This window comes from Loxodonta africana, chromosome 10 (assembly GCF_030014295.1).
Source record: "Loxodonta africana isolate mLoxAfr1 chromosome 10, mLoxAfr1.hap2, whole genome shotgun sequence".
Lineage (NCBI taxonomy): Eukaryota > Metazoa > Chordata > Mammalia > Proboscidea > Elephantidae > Loxodonta > Loxodonta africana.
Genome location: NC_087351.1, coordinates 119,084,140 through 119,099,087, shown reverse-complemented (window position 1 = coordinate 119,099,087; position 14,948 = coordinate 119,084,140). Strand labels below are relative to the sequence as shown.

At 51.3% G+C, this 14,948-nt stretch overlaps 1 protein-coding gene across 6 annotated transcripts in view; it reads left to right on the top strand.

Moving 5' to 3' along the window:
* The first annotated feature begins 1,806 nt into the window (after window positions 1-1,806).
* The window catches only part of BRF1 (BRF1 RNA polymerase III transcription initiation factor subunit), an 86,035-nt gene continuing 72,893 nt past the window's right edge, over window positions 1,807-14,948 (top strand). For 5 of the 6 annotated variants that reach the window (XM_064293095.1, XM_064293092.1, XM_064293089.1 and 2 more), the window contains exons 1-2: window positions 1,807-1,990; window positions 11,296-11,376. In XM_064293095.1, coding sequence (XP_064149165.1) covers window positions 1,807-1,990; window positions 11,296-11,376 — 265 coding nt within the window. Of the gene's footprint in view, window positions 1,991-11,295; window positions 11,431-14,948 lie in introns of all 6 variants that reach the window. The other variant, XM_064293096.1, reaches the window with a different exon arrangement.

The following is a 14,948-nucleotide window of genomic DNA, read 5'->3' as shown; positions in this document are numbered from 1 at the left end:
TTGAGGCCTCCCAATTTCCAGGTGGCGTCCCTGTGTGGTGCAAACAGTGAACATGCTCAGCTGTTAACCGAAAGGTTGAAGGTTCAAGTCTACCCAGAGGCATCTTGGAAGAAAGGCCTGGCAACTTACTTCTGAAAATCAGTCATTGACAACCCTGTGGAGCACAGTTTGACTCTGACACACATGGGGTCGCGATGACTCCACCAAACCCACTGCCATCCGGTCAATTCTGACTCATAGCGACCCCATAGGGCTTCCAAGGAGTAGCTGGTGGATTCAAACTGCTGACCTTCTGGTTAGCGGCCATAGCTTTTAACCACCGCGCCACCAGGGCTCCAATGACTCGCCATACCTGGGTTTGTTGCTGGATTCTTTGTTTTACTCTACTTGCCCTGTACAAATACCACGTGCTTTTGATTGCTACCAGGTGACGTATATTTTTTGATATACAGAAGGGCAATTCTCCCCTTCTTGAGTTTTCTCTTTGAGAATAGTTTTGACTGTTCTTGGAGATGACCTCTTTCAGATGAATTTATCATCAGTTCATCGAGGTCTTTGAAAAATCCTGTTGACATTATGACGGCTTACATCGATTTTATAAACTGACTTGGGAAGAACTTTCGATGTTATAGCTTTGTTTGGAGCTGGGAAGGGGCGTTTTTCCGATTTTGTCTCATCTTCTGTATGTTCTCTAATGAAGCTTTAGAGACTTAAAAAAATGTAGCTTTGCACACTTCTGTTTGGGTTCATTCCCAGGAACTCCCTGGGTTTTGTGGCTCCTGTGGAAGGAACGCGCAGGTATTTGCGGGCGTGCGTCGAGCAGGGTCCACTCTGGGCAGGTGACCAGGAGCCCGCGAGTCCCAGGTGCAATGCCGGCTCGCTGACCGGGCGGCCGTGCAGGCACCGCCAGGAGGCGCAGGAGCTGCAGCTGCGGGGTGGCGCCCTCGGACCGGGGTCTCCGAGGTCTCCCCGGGGAGGAGCAACTCCCCGGCCCCGCCCACCAGCCGTCCCGCCCACCTACCCAGGTCCTGCCCACCACGCTCCCGTCCCCGTCAGGCCACGCCCACCACTCCCCTTCCTGGCCCGGTCCCGCCTGTCACTCCAGGGCCCCGCCCGCCACGCTCCGTCCGCCGGCCCCTCCATCACGCCACGCCCCCGTCCAGGCTGCGTCCACAGCGCGCCGCTGGTTTCGGACGGGCCGGGTCCTCACAAGTCCGGCCTGCCATCTCAAGGCCCCGCCCACCACTGGCTCTCCTGTCCTGTTCAGCTTGCTCGTCACTCAAAGGCCACGCCCACTTCTCCCGACACCCCGTCCCACCCCAAGGCCCCGCCCACCACTATCTGCCCAGTCAAAACCAGGCGCCGCTCCCCAGACTCCGCCCATCCCGCTAAGGTCCCCGCCCACCGCTGTCCACCCGGTCCCAATGAAGTCCCGCCCCCGGAGGCCCCGCCCCGCAGCCCGCCTCCCTCCTTCCCCCAACGCTAGCGCGTCGGCCGCTGGCTCGACTGGCCTGTGGGTCTGAGGCCCGGCGGCCGCGCTCGGGCTCGAAGGTCACGGGTTCGAGTCTTTGTGTCCCCTTCTCGGCCCCCGGCTCCGAGCGCGTCCCCGCCTCCCGGGTGTGGCCGTCTCGGCCCCGGGGCGCGCGGCGAATCTGCCGCTGCGAATCGGCGGGCGCGGCGGCGGCGGCGGCGGCGGCGGCGGCGGCGCGGGAGCCTCGCGAGACTGCCGGGCGTCGGGGGCGCGCGGCGGGCCTGGCGGGCGGCCTGCGGGCGGCGGCGGCGAGCCGGGCTCCGGGGGCTGCCGGCATGACGGGCCGCGTGTGCCGCGGGTGCGGCGGCACCGACATCGAGTTTGACGCGGCGCGCGGGGACGCCGTGTGCACGGGCTGCGGCTCGGTGCTCGAGGACAACATCATCGTGTCCGAGGTGCAGTTCGTGGAGAACAGCGGCGGAGGCTCCTCGGCCGTGGGCCAGTTCGTGTCCCTGGACGGTGCGTCCCGGGCGGGCGGCGGGGCGGCTGGGCAGGGCGGCTGGGCAGCTGGGCGGCCCCCGAGGCTCCGCGGGACCCCGGACCCGGCCCGCGCGATGGCAGGCCCGACACCCCCGGGCGTCTGCGGGGCACCTGGCGCCGCGAGGGCGCAGCGGCGGCCGGAGGGGCTGCGGGGCGGGGACCCGGGGCGAGGGCCGCGGCTGGAGCGCAGGCGGAGGGGACCGGACGGAGCCAGTCCCAGCGCAGAAGTTGCGCGGACAAGGGGAGCGCGCGCCGCCGGGGGCCGTGACAGTCACGGGGACGGGAGGTGGGGACGACCCGACGGGCAGGCGCACGAGCGGTGCCATGGGCTGGTGGCTGGGAGAAGCTGAGGTACGTGCCCCCAGCGCCGGGAGTGGGACGTGGGTGCGAGGGCACCGCTGCTTTAGGTGAGGAGCCTCCTGGAGCCCGACGCCCCTTGGGCCCTTTAAACCCTATGCTTGTGTAACTCTGGCTTTACAGGAAGAGGAGAAAACTGTGGCCTGGGACACAGTGGATATGAGCCTGTGAGTTTTTTTTTTTAATTGATATACAGTAAAATCGAGTTTATTTTGGTGTAGAGTTCCGTCAGTTTTAACACATTTCTTTCTAGGTTCTGGTAACCACCGCAATGAGGATAAAGAAAAGTCCCGTCACCCCCACCCCAGCTCCTGCTGTCCCCTTATCGTCTCTCCCTTCTCCAAGCCCTACCCTGATCGGTTCTCCATCCTACAGTTTTGTCTTTTAAATGGAATCAGGCAGCATGCAGTCTTTTGGGATTGGTCTCTTTTACTGAGCCCGGTGCCTTTGAGAGTCACCCAGGTTGTGTGCATCAGCAGTTGGTCCTTTTTGTTTCTGAATAGTAACTTTCGCTGGTGTGAGAATCCTGGGGTGGTCTAAATGGTTAGTGCACGAGGCTGCAAACTGAAAGGCTGGAGGTTCTAGTCCAGAGGTGCCTGGGAAGAAAGGCCTGGCAATCTGTGTATACCTGTATGTAGGTATTTAACTTTACGAGAAACTGTCAAACGTTTCCAAAGTGGTTGTGGCATTTTGCATTCTCACCGGTAGCACTGTTTTTTCCACAGGGTATTGTCAATATTTTTTTGTTTTAGCCATTGTAATGTGTATAGAGGAGCCCTGGTGGTGCAGTGGTTAAGAGCTATGGCTGCTAACCAAAAGGTCACCAGTTCAAATCTACCAGCCACTCCTTGGAAACCCTATGAGGCAGTTTTACTCTGTCCTGTAGGGTCACCGTGAGTCAGGATCGACTCGATGGCAACGAGTTCATGTGTATAGGAGCCTGGGTGGTGCAAGTGGTTTGCCATCAAATGCCAACCAAAAGATTGGTGATTTCAACCCACCCAGCAGCTTCATGGAAGAAAAGGCCTGGTAATATGGTTCGGTGAAGACCAAAACCCTGTGGTGCAGTTCTCCTCTCAACACATGGGGTGGCCATGAGTCGGCCCAACTCGATGGCAGCTAACAGGAGTAGGTGTGTCAGGGGAATCCCGTCATGGCTCTGGTGTACATTTCCCTAGCGGCTAGCGATGTCGGCCGTCTTTGCACGTGCTGGTTTATCATCCCTTTGTGGTTTTGATGAGCATTGGTGGTTCAGTGGTAGAATTCTTGCCTTCCATGTGGGAGACCCGGCCAGGACACCTTATGCACAGCCAGCACCTGTCTGTCAGTGGGGATTTCGTGTTGCTAGGATGCTGAGCAGATTTCCAGAATGGAGCTCCCAGGCTGATGTGGGCGAGGAAAAAAAGCCTGGCCGTCTGCTTCCAGAAATCAGCTAACGAAAATCCTGTGGATGACAACAGCTCGGTTCACAGCCGATGGTGGGGATGGTGTAGGACTGGGCAGCTCTTTGTTCCGTCGATGGCAGCTAACAGCCACCACCACCGCTATCCTTTTTGGTGAGATGTCTGTTCAAGTCTTTCGCCCATTTTTTAATTGTTTTTTGTTTTCTTAAGGTTGAGTTTTGAGAGTTCTTCATATATTCTAGTTACGAGTTTTTTGTTGGATATGCGGTTTGCAAATCTTAACTGTCTTTTGCAGAGCAGAAGTTTTTAATTTTCATGCAGTCCCATTTTTTTTTTCTTTTATGAATAGCGCTTTTGGTGTCACATCTAAGTAGTCTTTGCTTAAGCCCAAAGTCACAGAGATTTTCTTCTAAAAGTTTTACAGCTTTAAGTTTTACTTTTTTAGATCTATGATCCATTTTGAGTTAATATTTGTATAAGATGTGGAGTGTAGGCTGAGGTTCATTTTTGTCGTATGTTGTTGTTAGTTGGTGTCAAGTTGATTCCATCTCACAGCGACCCCATGTGTGTCGGAGGAGAGCTGCTCCATATGGATGTCCAGTTGTTCCATCATCATCTGTTGAGAAGACTAATTCTTTCTCCATTGGATTGCTTTTGTTCCTTTGGTAAAAATCAACGGGCCATATTTGTGGGGGTTTACTTCTGGGCTCTCTACGCTGTTCCATTGCTCAGTGCCAATTCTTTCGTCAGTATTACGCGTCTTGTTTTCTGTACTTTATTTTAGATTTATACCCAACATTTATTTGGAGCTATTGTAAATGATACTTTTTAAAAATTTCAATTTTCAATTGTCTGCTGCTAGTTTAGTATATAGAAATAGGTTAATTTTTGTGTGTTGATCTTATTACCCGTGACTTTGCTAAACTTATTAGTTCTTGGAGGTTTTTTTTATTTTAAAATTTTTGATCCCTTGGGAGTTTTCTGCGTAGATAGTCATGTTGTCTGTGAATAGGGACTATCTTATTTCTTCCTTTGCTTCCTTTTCTTGCCTTAGACACTCTTGCCTTGTTCCTGATCTTAGGGGGAAAGTATGCAGTCTCCTACCATTTAGTAAGAATTTTTATCATGAATGGATGTTGTGTTTTGTTAAGTGCTTTTTCTATATCAGTTGATATAATCATATGTTTTTTCTCTGGTTTCTTACTCTGGCTGATGTTCGAATGTTGAACCTGCCTTGCATTACTGAGATAAACCCACTTGGTCATGTTGCACTGTATATGTTGCTGGATTAGATTTGCTAATATTTTGTTGAGGATTTTTCTATCTATGTTCTGTGGGTTACTGGTCTGTGGTTTCCTTTTCTTGTCTTTGTCTGGTTTTGGTATCAAGTAATGCTGGCCTCATGGATTGAGTTGGGAAATGTTCCTTCCTCTTCTGTTTTCTGGAATAATGCTTAGAATTGGTGTTATTTCTTCCTTAAATGTTTGGTAGAATTCACCGGTGTAGCCATCTGGGCTAGAGGTTTCTTTTTCATAAAGTTTTAAACTATGGACTCAATATCTTTAATAGTTACAGGTTATAGTCAGTGTTTTAGATTGTTTCATCCCAGGTGTGTTTTAGTAGTTTGTAGGTTTTGAGGAATTGGTCCGTTTGATCTCGGCTGTTCATTTACGTGTGTAGAGCGTCCCTGGTATTACCCTAATGTCCCCCGCCTCCTTTTAATGCCTGCAGGGTCTGTAGTGATACCTTCTGCTCCCTTTCAGGTATCATTAACTTCTGTCTTTTTTCTTTGTCTCTCTTGCTAGAGGTGTATCGATTTTATCCATCTTTTCAAAGACCCAGCTTTGGGTATCGTTGATCCCCTCCTGCCTCGTTGTCTCTTATTCATCTTTGTCCCTTATGTGTGGTGTGCATCTGTGTCCTTCGCGGTGGCTGCCCAAGGATAAACCCCCAGTGTGGCTGTGGGAAGCCCCTTCAAGGTCTCCCCTGACTTTGCTTGATGCATGTTCGGATATTGCTAACAACAATAGACAGGTAATGGTCATGGCTGTAACTGGGCCTGTCTGTGGGATGGCTGTGTGTGAGGCACACCCGTGACATCATGTCAACCTGTGGTCCTCACTTTCCAGATTGGAGAACCGAGGTGTGGACGGATGGACACCCTCAGAGGCCTGGGTGGGAGGGCAGGCGGCCTGGGCATAGAGGTGGGGGTTGTGCTTCCTCCCAGGTGGAGTGGGGACATCGGGGAGACAAAGAGGATCCTCTGGGGAGTCACAGCGTGCTGTGAGCACACACTTGGTGCCAGGCTGCTGGTGGCATGATTTCAAGGTCCTGTCCTTGCAGGCTTATCCTGGGGGGAGATGGGGGAGGCAGCCCTAGCAGCCAGTGGGCCTGCAGGGAAGCACTGCCAGGTTGTTGGTTTGGAGCCCAGGGGGCAGCACAGGTGGCATCTGGGCACAGTGGTGTGGTGGGCAGACGTCACTGCTCCTTAGGGCAGCCCCTCTGTCTCCTAGCTGCTCCCAGATGCTCCCCTGCATCCTCCCTTCCCCCATCACAGCACTGATCACACCCCTCGTAAGTTTTGGTTACTTCTCTGTTTCCCTGGCACAAGAGTCTCCAGTTGCTGTCGGGCCGTCTCCTTCTTGTGGCGACCTGACGTGTGCAGAGTAGAACTGCCCCACAGAGTTCTCAAGGCTGTGATCTTTGGGAAGCAGACCACCAGGCCTGTCTTCCGAGGCGCCTCTGGGTGGGTTCGAACGGCCAACTTTTTGGTTAGTAGTCAGTGCTTAACCGTTAGTGCCACTAGGGGCTCCTGGCCCAAGAGCAAGTGCTCAGAAGCCCTTGGCTCATTCCCAGCCCTCCAGACCTGGCCACCTGTGGTCCAGCTCGTCCTTGAGCAGAACTCTGTCCTGAAAACTGAGCTTCTCCTTTGAGTTGCAGTTTTCTAGGCCTCACGGCAGCTGTCTTTTCTCAGCTCCCCTTGAGAACAAAGCCTCCACGGGTAGTGCAGCCTTTTACTGTGGAATACATGAGTAAGTGTCTGAGGACTCTGGACCCCAGAGCGCCTGCAGCCTCGACTGTGCGCCAGTCCAGCGCAAGAAGGCCCTGTCCTCGTGGGTCCCTGGGAAGATGTCCACAGCCTGCTGAGTGCAGCAGGCAGGGTGTGTGAGTGCCAGCGTCTGGGGCTGATGAGCAGACAGGACACCTCACTGACGGGTAGGGGTGACGTGTGAGTGTGGGGCGCCAGGACCAAGTCCTTCCTCTGGGGAGTGTAGGGTGGAAATGGGTGAGGGGAAGGTGTTCCGGGCCCAGAGATTGGCTAGGGCAAAGGGGTGGCATGGCTGGCCAGCAAGGCTGGTAGGAAGAACGTGGAAGGGCGAACCCTGGGTTGGGCTCTGAGAGGCTCCTGGGGCCCCTGAGGGTGCGGGCATGTCCTGAGGGGCTTAGAGACTGCAGGGAAGCAGGGTCCCCAGCAGGGCATCAGGGTCAGCTCTGCATGACAGTGTCCTGGGCATGGGTCCGCACAGAAGGTCTCGGTGACAGCAGCCCTCCCTTGGGTCTCCCTCTGTGGGCAACGCGTTGTGCTTCTGCCCATCCTCCCAGGTGCTGCCGTGGTCACTGGGACACAAGGGCCAGGGTGCCCGAGAGCATCCAAGCACTGCAGCTCCTCTCTCAGGCCTCCCCTACTGTGCTGGGAGCAGTACACCCTGCCCGGGAGGCACCACAGTTTCCCTAATCAAAACATTTAATCACCACAGAACTCCAGCTGGTAAGTCCAGGTGGCCATGAGCGTTGATGTTTCCGTGACCATGTGGTGTGGTGCCTCTGATGTCCTTTGTGATGGGCGAGCCCCATCCCCACAAGGGAGGTCCAGCCCCATCCCCACGAGGGAGATTCCCTTGAGAGAAGCTTTTGCTCCCAGCACAGGAGGGAGATGCACTGTGGTGGAGGGAGGCCCCACCCACCTGGCTGTGGCCTGGAGTGGGAGGTTCCCGGCCAGTAAGCCCTCAGAGCCAATGGGCCCTGGGGGAAAGTGCTGCCCTCTGGGAGTGTTGGCTGGGCTCTGGGAGGAGGGGCTGGCGTGAGCGGCCACCACCGTGGCATGTCCCCGTGCCTTTCTCCCGTGGCGTGCCATGCCACTGGGTGTCATGACTGAGCCCAGTCCCCAAAACCCATGCTCCCCGTGGCTCGGCTCCTGGATGGGGGTGCAGGCAGCTTCCAGGCTTTTTGCAGTTTATTCAGGATGTCCTACAACGGATCTTGCTGCTTGCATGTGGCACACTGGTTTTTGGTGACCCCTCTAGCAGGCACAGGGCCTGGCACTCCTGGAGCCCTGGGTGTGTGCGGCAATTGGACATGCCGTGGTCCTGGGAGAAGAGCTGGGTCGTGACTCTCCCTCCTGACCCCTGTGGCCCTTCCTGGTGCACACGTCTCCTATAAAGGGAATTGCGTGAATTGCAACAAGAACCCTACTTAAATAAGAGCAGAATCAACTTAAAACCAAAACCCATTGCCGTGAAGTCAACTCGGACTTGTAGTGACCCTGTAGGGCAGAGTAGAACTGCCTCATAGGACTTCCAAGGCCGTAATCTTTACAGGGACAGACTGCCACATCTTTTTCCCACGAAGCGGCTGGCTGGTGTGTTCAAACTGCTGACCTTTGGGTTAGCAGCCAAGCACTTAACTGCTGCACTTAGAATCAATCCAGGGTGGTTGAAATTGTATCTCCTTGATAGGACGATCCGTGAGCAGTGGACGGTGCTGTGTGGCGGGTCTCTCCTGGAGCTATGTGCTAATCCCCCTGGTTGGACCCCCCTTTCTGGTCTTTGGGGTGTTGGGTGTTGATGGTTGTGTCTGCACTGTGCAGGCACAGGGCTGTGATACCTGTCCTTCGCATTGCTGGGTCAGTCCTTCGGTTCCTTTTGTACAGATACTCTGTCCCGGCCACCCACGGGGAGTGGCCTTGGCCTGGCTGCTGGAGCAAGTGGCCAGTTTGGACCCAAAGTCATGGACCAAATGTCTGCAGCTGCACGGTCCATGTGTTAGCTCCAACTTGCTTTCTTCTTTTAACTCTTTTTCATAACAAATAGCAAGTGTTTAGATGCAGAAGGGCAAGAGTTTCATAAGTCTGCAGCTTTTGGCCAGAGATAATACTTTTTTTTACCATAAGCTCTTTTCTTTTATACTCCCAGCTCCCTTGTCTTCGCGTACTGAGAGTTGTAGTGCCTTTTATCCTGTCTGTGCCTGCTTTCTAGGTTTTCCTTATTGGGATCACATCCCTGTCCATGTTGGTGAGTCAAATCATTAGTGTCCATTTGGTAAACATGTTTTGAGCCCTTCCTCAGGGTGAGGTGGGCCCAGCGAGGAGCAGGAGTGTCTTCTTTGCCATGAAGTCACCAGGGAGGACAGACGAGAAGTCGAGAAGTCCGTGCTTATCACCTGGGGGACAAATGATGAGCTGAGGCCACATGCAGGGAGCTGGGGGACGAGGGGCAAGAGTCCTGAGCTGGTTCCCAGAGCAGGTGGCTGGACAGCCCCAGGAGGGGATGGAGGAGGAGGAGAGGAGGGCAGAGGTGTGAGGGTGGGATGCCAGACAGGTCATTAGATTTGTGGAGTTCTGAGTGGAAGCCAGGTGGAGTGAGTGGAGGAGTGAGGACAGTGCATTCAGGCTTTCTGCTCTCCTATGCGGCATTCAGGCTTGCTGCTCTCCTGTGCAGGCCGACACCTCCAGGTGAGCCTGATGCCTGTGAGGCCTGCGAGGCCTGCCCCACCCAGTGCCTGTGTAGGAGGCTGGCTGCCTGGAGCCCCGGCCTGTTTTACCTGCTGACCATTGGCCTTTTTCTAGTGCAGTATTACTTGAGCTATTTATCGAAAGCCCATGCCCAGTCTTGCTAAAACCACAGGTGATTTTCTTCTTTTCTAAAATTAAATGGTGGGGGAGGGGTGCTACAGACAGCGGTGACTGATGTTAGCCCCAGGTATGTGATGTGTTGTCTCCTTCAGTGCGATTGCTAAATGTAGGAAGTGTTCAAGTGTAAACATTCTAAAGCTAAAAACCCCACCAACAACAAAAGAACGCTGACAGGCAGATGGGAAAGCACTGTGATCTAGCCCAGGGAGGCCCCGGTCGCATGTCTGTAGAATTTAAGGTAACACCCGTGTTGTTTTACGCCTGCTCACTCCCCACCCCAGCAGGGGGGCTGGCCCCTCACTCTGAGTCTTGTGCATTTATGTTTGTTCAGGACTCGGTTGCACCAACAGGTGAGTGGAGACCCTGCTTGTTCTGTGCCTGTCTCTGCTGATGGCCGCCTGGGGTGACCCAGAGGGTCCTGCTGCCCCTAGGTTCCCAGATCCCATTGCTTCTGAGCATGCATTCTGTCCACACAGGTGTCCACTCCCTTTCCTTTGAGGCATTGGTGAGTCGGTCCATACTTAACTTCTTTGCTGGTTATGTGGAGACCCCTTCTTTGCAGGGGGTAAGGGTGGTGTTCAGAGCCTTGTTGTTCATTCTTCTGGAGATTATGGTTTGAGGGTGGGCTTCATACTTATGGTGAACTATCTGTGTAACCTGACTGCTTTAAAAGGGCAGTAGAGCAAAAGTAAAAGGAGCCCTGGTGGTGCAGTAGTTAAGCACTCGGCTGCTAACAGTAAGGTCAGCAGTTCGAACCCACAAGCCACTCCGTGGAAGAAAGATGTGGCGATCTGTTTCCTTAAAGACTTACAGCCTTGGAAACCCTATAGGGTAGTTTCTGCTCTGTCCTGTAGGGTTGCTATAAGTCAGTCAACTTGACAGCAATGAGTTTTTGGGTTTGGTTGAGAGCAGAAGTCCCAGCCCCTGAACCCTGCAGAGCAGAGTGTTGTGGGACTTCCTTTGGTTGGTGTTGATAGGACGGGAGCTCCAAAGTAGGTGCTCAGCAGGTCCAGTTGGGGTGCGCTGTGGCACCTTGGGGCCTCCCCAGGCTGTCTTTCTCTGCAGCAGTGCATCTGTGGATAGAGTGGCCTCCCATGGGCGGGCTAGCTGCAGAGGCTACAGCAAGGCCACACAGAACAGACTGCTGGAGTCGGCAGTCAGCGAGCAGGGAGTTGGACGAACAAGCAGAAGTTCACAGTACAGGTGTAACTCCTGTGCAGGGCTGGCGGAGCCTGGCCAGGGACGTGGACAGGGACTTGGGATGGCCACACCCCAGCTGCAGCTGGGAGCAGAATGTGCTCTGACCCTGAGCTGTGTGACGGCAGTGCTCTGGGTTTAGAGGGCTCCGGGAATGGCACTAGGAGATGCCAACAGGCATGGTCCACTGCCGCTGGCTCCAGGTCAAAGCCACGACCCTGAGGGCTGGGCAGAGGGAGAGGAACTTTCCCCCGTGGATGTTCCCTAGGTCATTGTGAGAACAGGACAGGGGACTGGACCTCCTCATACTAGTGCTGATGCCTGTTCTACTCTGATGCCAGAAACACTGGCTACAGCAGAGGGGCTGGGGCTGCTGAGCTCTATAGGCTTTGTCTAATGAGCCTTTGTGTTTCCAGGTGCTGGCAAAACCCCGACCCTGGGCAGCAGCTTCCATGTGAATCTGGGGAAGGAGTCGAGAGCACAGACCCTGCAGAACGGTACTACCCCCGGGGATGCTGCAGACCGTGGGTGGCTTCCTGGAGCTGGGGTTGGTGATGGGGGATGGGGATGAAGGATGAAGGCCACCCTGTTCTGAGCTTAGCCCACCCCTGCACATCTGCCCTTTTTGGTGGACTGCCCCACCCCTCACCCACAGCCTCATTGCCTGGTCAAATCCTTGTCACCCTCTGGTTTATGTGGCCCTTTCTGTCTCTTGGGCTCGTAATCACCTTGTGTCCTTGGTGTTCTTCATTCTCCTTTGATCCAGGTGGGTTGAGACCAGCTGATGCATCTTAGATGGCTGCTTGCTAGCATTTAAGACTCCAGATGCCACTCTTCAAAGTGGGATGGAGAATGTTTTCTTAATAGATTTTATTATGCCAGTTGACTTAGATGTCCCCTGAAACCATGGTCCCCAGCGCCCTGCCCCTGCTACGCTCCTTTGCCCTTTTTTAATTCGAGTTATTTGGCCTCTTCTTCTGAAGTTGTGAAAGTTTTTTTATATACTTTAGATACAAGTCCCTTATGAGATACATGATTTGCAGAATTTCTCTCCTTTGCTGCAGGTCGTCTTTTCACTTTCTGGATGGTATCTTTTGAAGCCCCCAAATTTTTAATTTTAATGATGTCTAGTTTATTTTTTCTTTTGTTGCTCATGCTTTCACTGTCATATCTAAGAAACTGTTGCTGAATCCAAGGTCATAAAGATTTACATTTATGTTTTTTTCTGAGCATTTTATAATTTTAGCTCTTACATTTAGGTCTTCAATCCACTTTATTTTTGGATATGGTGTGAGGTAGGGGCCCAGTTTCATTCTTTTGCATGTGGCTGTCCATTTGTCCTAGGACCATTTGTTGAAAAGACTCTTCTTTCCCCCATTTAATTGTCTTGTCATCTTTTTAAAAAATAATTGACCATAAATGTGAAGGTTTATTTCTAGATTCTCAGTTCTAGTCCATTGATCTATATGTCTATCCTTATGCCAGTACTCTTCTATTTTGATTATCGAAGTTCTGTAACAGGTTTTTAAACCAAGAAGTATCAGTCCTCTAACATTGTTCTTCTTTTTCAAGCTAATTTTAACTATTCTGAGTACCTTGAGTTTCCACATGTGTTTTTGGATCAGCTGGTCAGTTTTTGCAAAGAAGTCAGCTGGGGTTTTGACAGGAATTGCATCAAATCAGTAGATCAATTTGGGAAGAATTATCATTTTAACAATATTAAGTCTTCAGATCCATGAACATGGAATGTCTTTCCATTTATTTGGGTCTTTAATTTCTTTGAGCAATGTTTTGTAGTGTTTAGAGTGTAACTTTTATGTAATTATTTTCTTTTGATGCTATTGTGAATGGAATTGTTTTGTTAATTTCTTTTTCTGATCCTTCACTGCTAGTGTATAAAAATGCAATTGACCTTTTTTATATTGATTTTGAATTCTTCAACTTTACTGAACTCATTTATTAGTCTTAACAGTTTTTTAGTGGATTCCTTGGGATTTTCTATAGACAAGATCATATCATCTGCAAACAGAAATAGTTTTACTTTCTTGTCTACCCTGGATTCCTTTTGTATCCAGAACCCCAAGACCACCCCTGAGATTAATGATCCACTAGGAGAACTCAGAGGACTCAGCATATAGTCATTTCACAGCTAACGATTTACTACAGTGAAAGAATACAGAGCAAAATTAGCAAAGGGAAAAGGTGCATGGAGCGAAGTCCAGAGGAACCAGGCATGAACTTCTAACGGTCCTCTCCCAGTGGAGTAACACAGGACATGCTTATTTCCCCTAGCAACAAGTTGTGACAACACATGTGAAAGGCTGGCAACCAGGGAAGCTCATTAGAGACTCAGTGCCTAGGACTTTTATTGGGGGCTGGTCATGTAGACAGCCTCTACCTGTTGTTGTTGTTAGGTGCCATTGAGTCAGTTCCGACTCATAGCGACCCTATGCACAACAGAACGAAACACTGCCCGATTCTGAGCCGTCCTTACAATCGTTGTTATGCTTGAGCTCATTGTTGCAACCACTGTGTCAATCCACCTTGTTGACGGCCTTCCTCTTTTCCGCTGACCCTGTATTCTGCCAACCATGATGTCCTTCTCCAGGGATTCATCCCTCCTGACAACATGTCCAAAAGTATGTAAGACGCAGTCTCGCCATCCTTGCCTCTAAGGAGCATTCTGGCCGCACTTCCCCCAAGACAGAGTTGTTCATTCTTTTGGCAGTCCATGGTATATTGAATATTCTTTGCCAACACCACAATTCAAAGGCATCAATTCTTCTTCGGTCTTCCATATTCATTATCCAGCTTTCACATGCATATGATGTGATTGAAAATACCATGGCACGGGTCAGGCACACCTTAGTCTTCAAGGTGACATCTTTGCTCTTCAACACTTTGAAGAGGTCCTTTGCAGCAGATTTGCCCAATGCAACGCGTCTTTTGATTTCTTAACTGCTGCTTCCATGGCCGTTGATTGTGGATCCAAGTAAAATGAAATCCTTGACAACTTCAGTCTTTTCTCTGTTTATCATGATGTTGCTCATTGGTCCAGTTCTGAGCATTTTTGTTTTCTTTATGTTGAGGTGCAATCCATACTGAAGGCTGTGGTCTTTAATCTTCATTAGTAAGTGCTTCAAGTCCTCTTCACTTTCAGCAAGCAAGGTTGTAACATCTGCGTAATGCAGGTTGTTAATAAGTCTTCCTCCAATCCTGATGCCCCGTTCTTCTTCATGTAGTCCAGCTTCTCAGATTATTTGTTCAGCATACAGATTGAATAGGTATGGTGAAAGAATACAATCCTGACACACACCTTTCCTGACTTTAAACCAATCAGTATCCCCTTGTTCTGTCCGAACAACTGGCTCTTGATTTATGTAAAGGTTCCTCGTGAACACAATTGTGTTCTGGAATTCCCATTCTTCTCAGTGTTATCCATAGTTAGTTATGATCCACAAAGTCGAATGCCTTTGCATAATCAGTAAAACACAGGTATACATCCTTCTGGTATTCTCTGCTTTCAGCCAGGATCTATCTGACATCAGCAATGATATCCCTGGTTCCATGTCCTCTTCTGAAACTGGCCTGAATTTCTGGCAGTTCCCTGTCAATATACTGCTGCAGCTGTTTTTGAATGATCTTCAGCAGAATTTTGCTTGCATCTGATATTAATCATATTGTTCTATAATTTCCACATTTGGTTGGATCACCTTTCTTGGGAATAGGCTTAAATATGGATCTCTCCCAGTCAGTTGGCCAGGAAGCTGTCTTCCATATTTCTTGGCATAGACGAGTGAGCACCTCCAGAGCTGCATCTGTTTGTTGAAACATCTCAATTGATATTCCATCGATTCCTGGAGCCTTGTTTTTTGCCAGTGCCTTCAGAGCAGCTTGGACTTCTTCGTTCAGTACCATCGGTTCCTGATCATATGCCACCTCTTGAAATGGTTGAGTATCCACTAATTCTATTTGGTATAATGACTCTGTGTATTCCTTCCATCTTCTTTTGGTGCTTCCTGCGTCGTTTAGTATTTTCCCCATGGAATCCTTCACTATTGCAACTCGA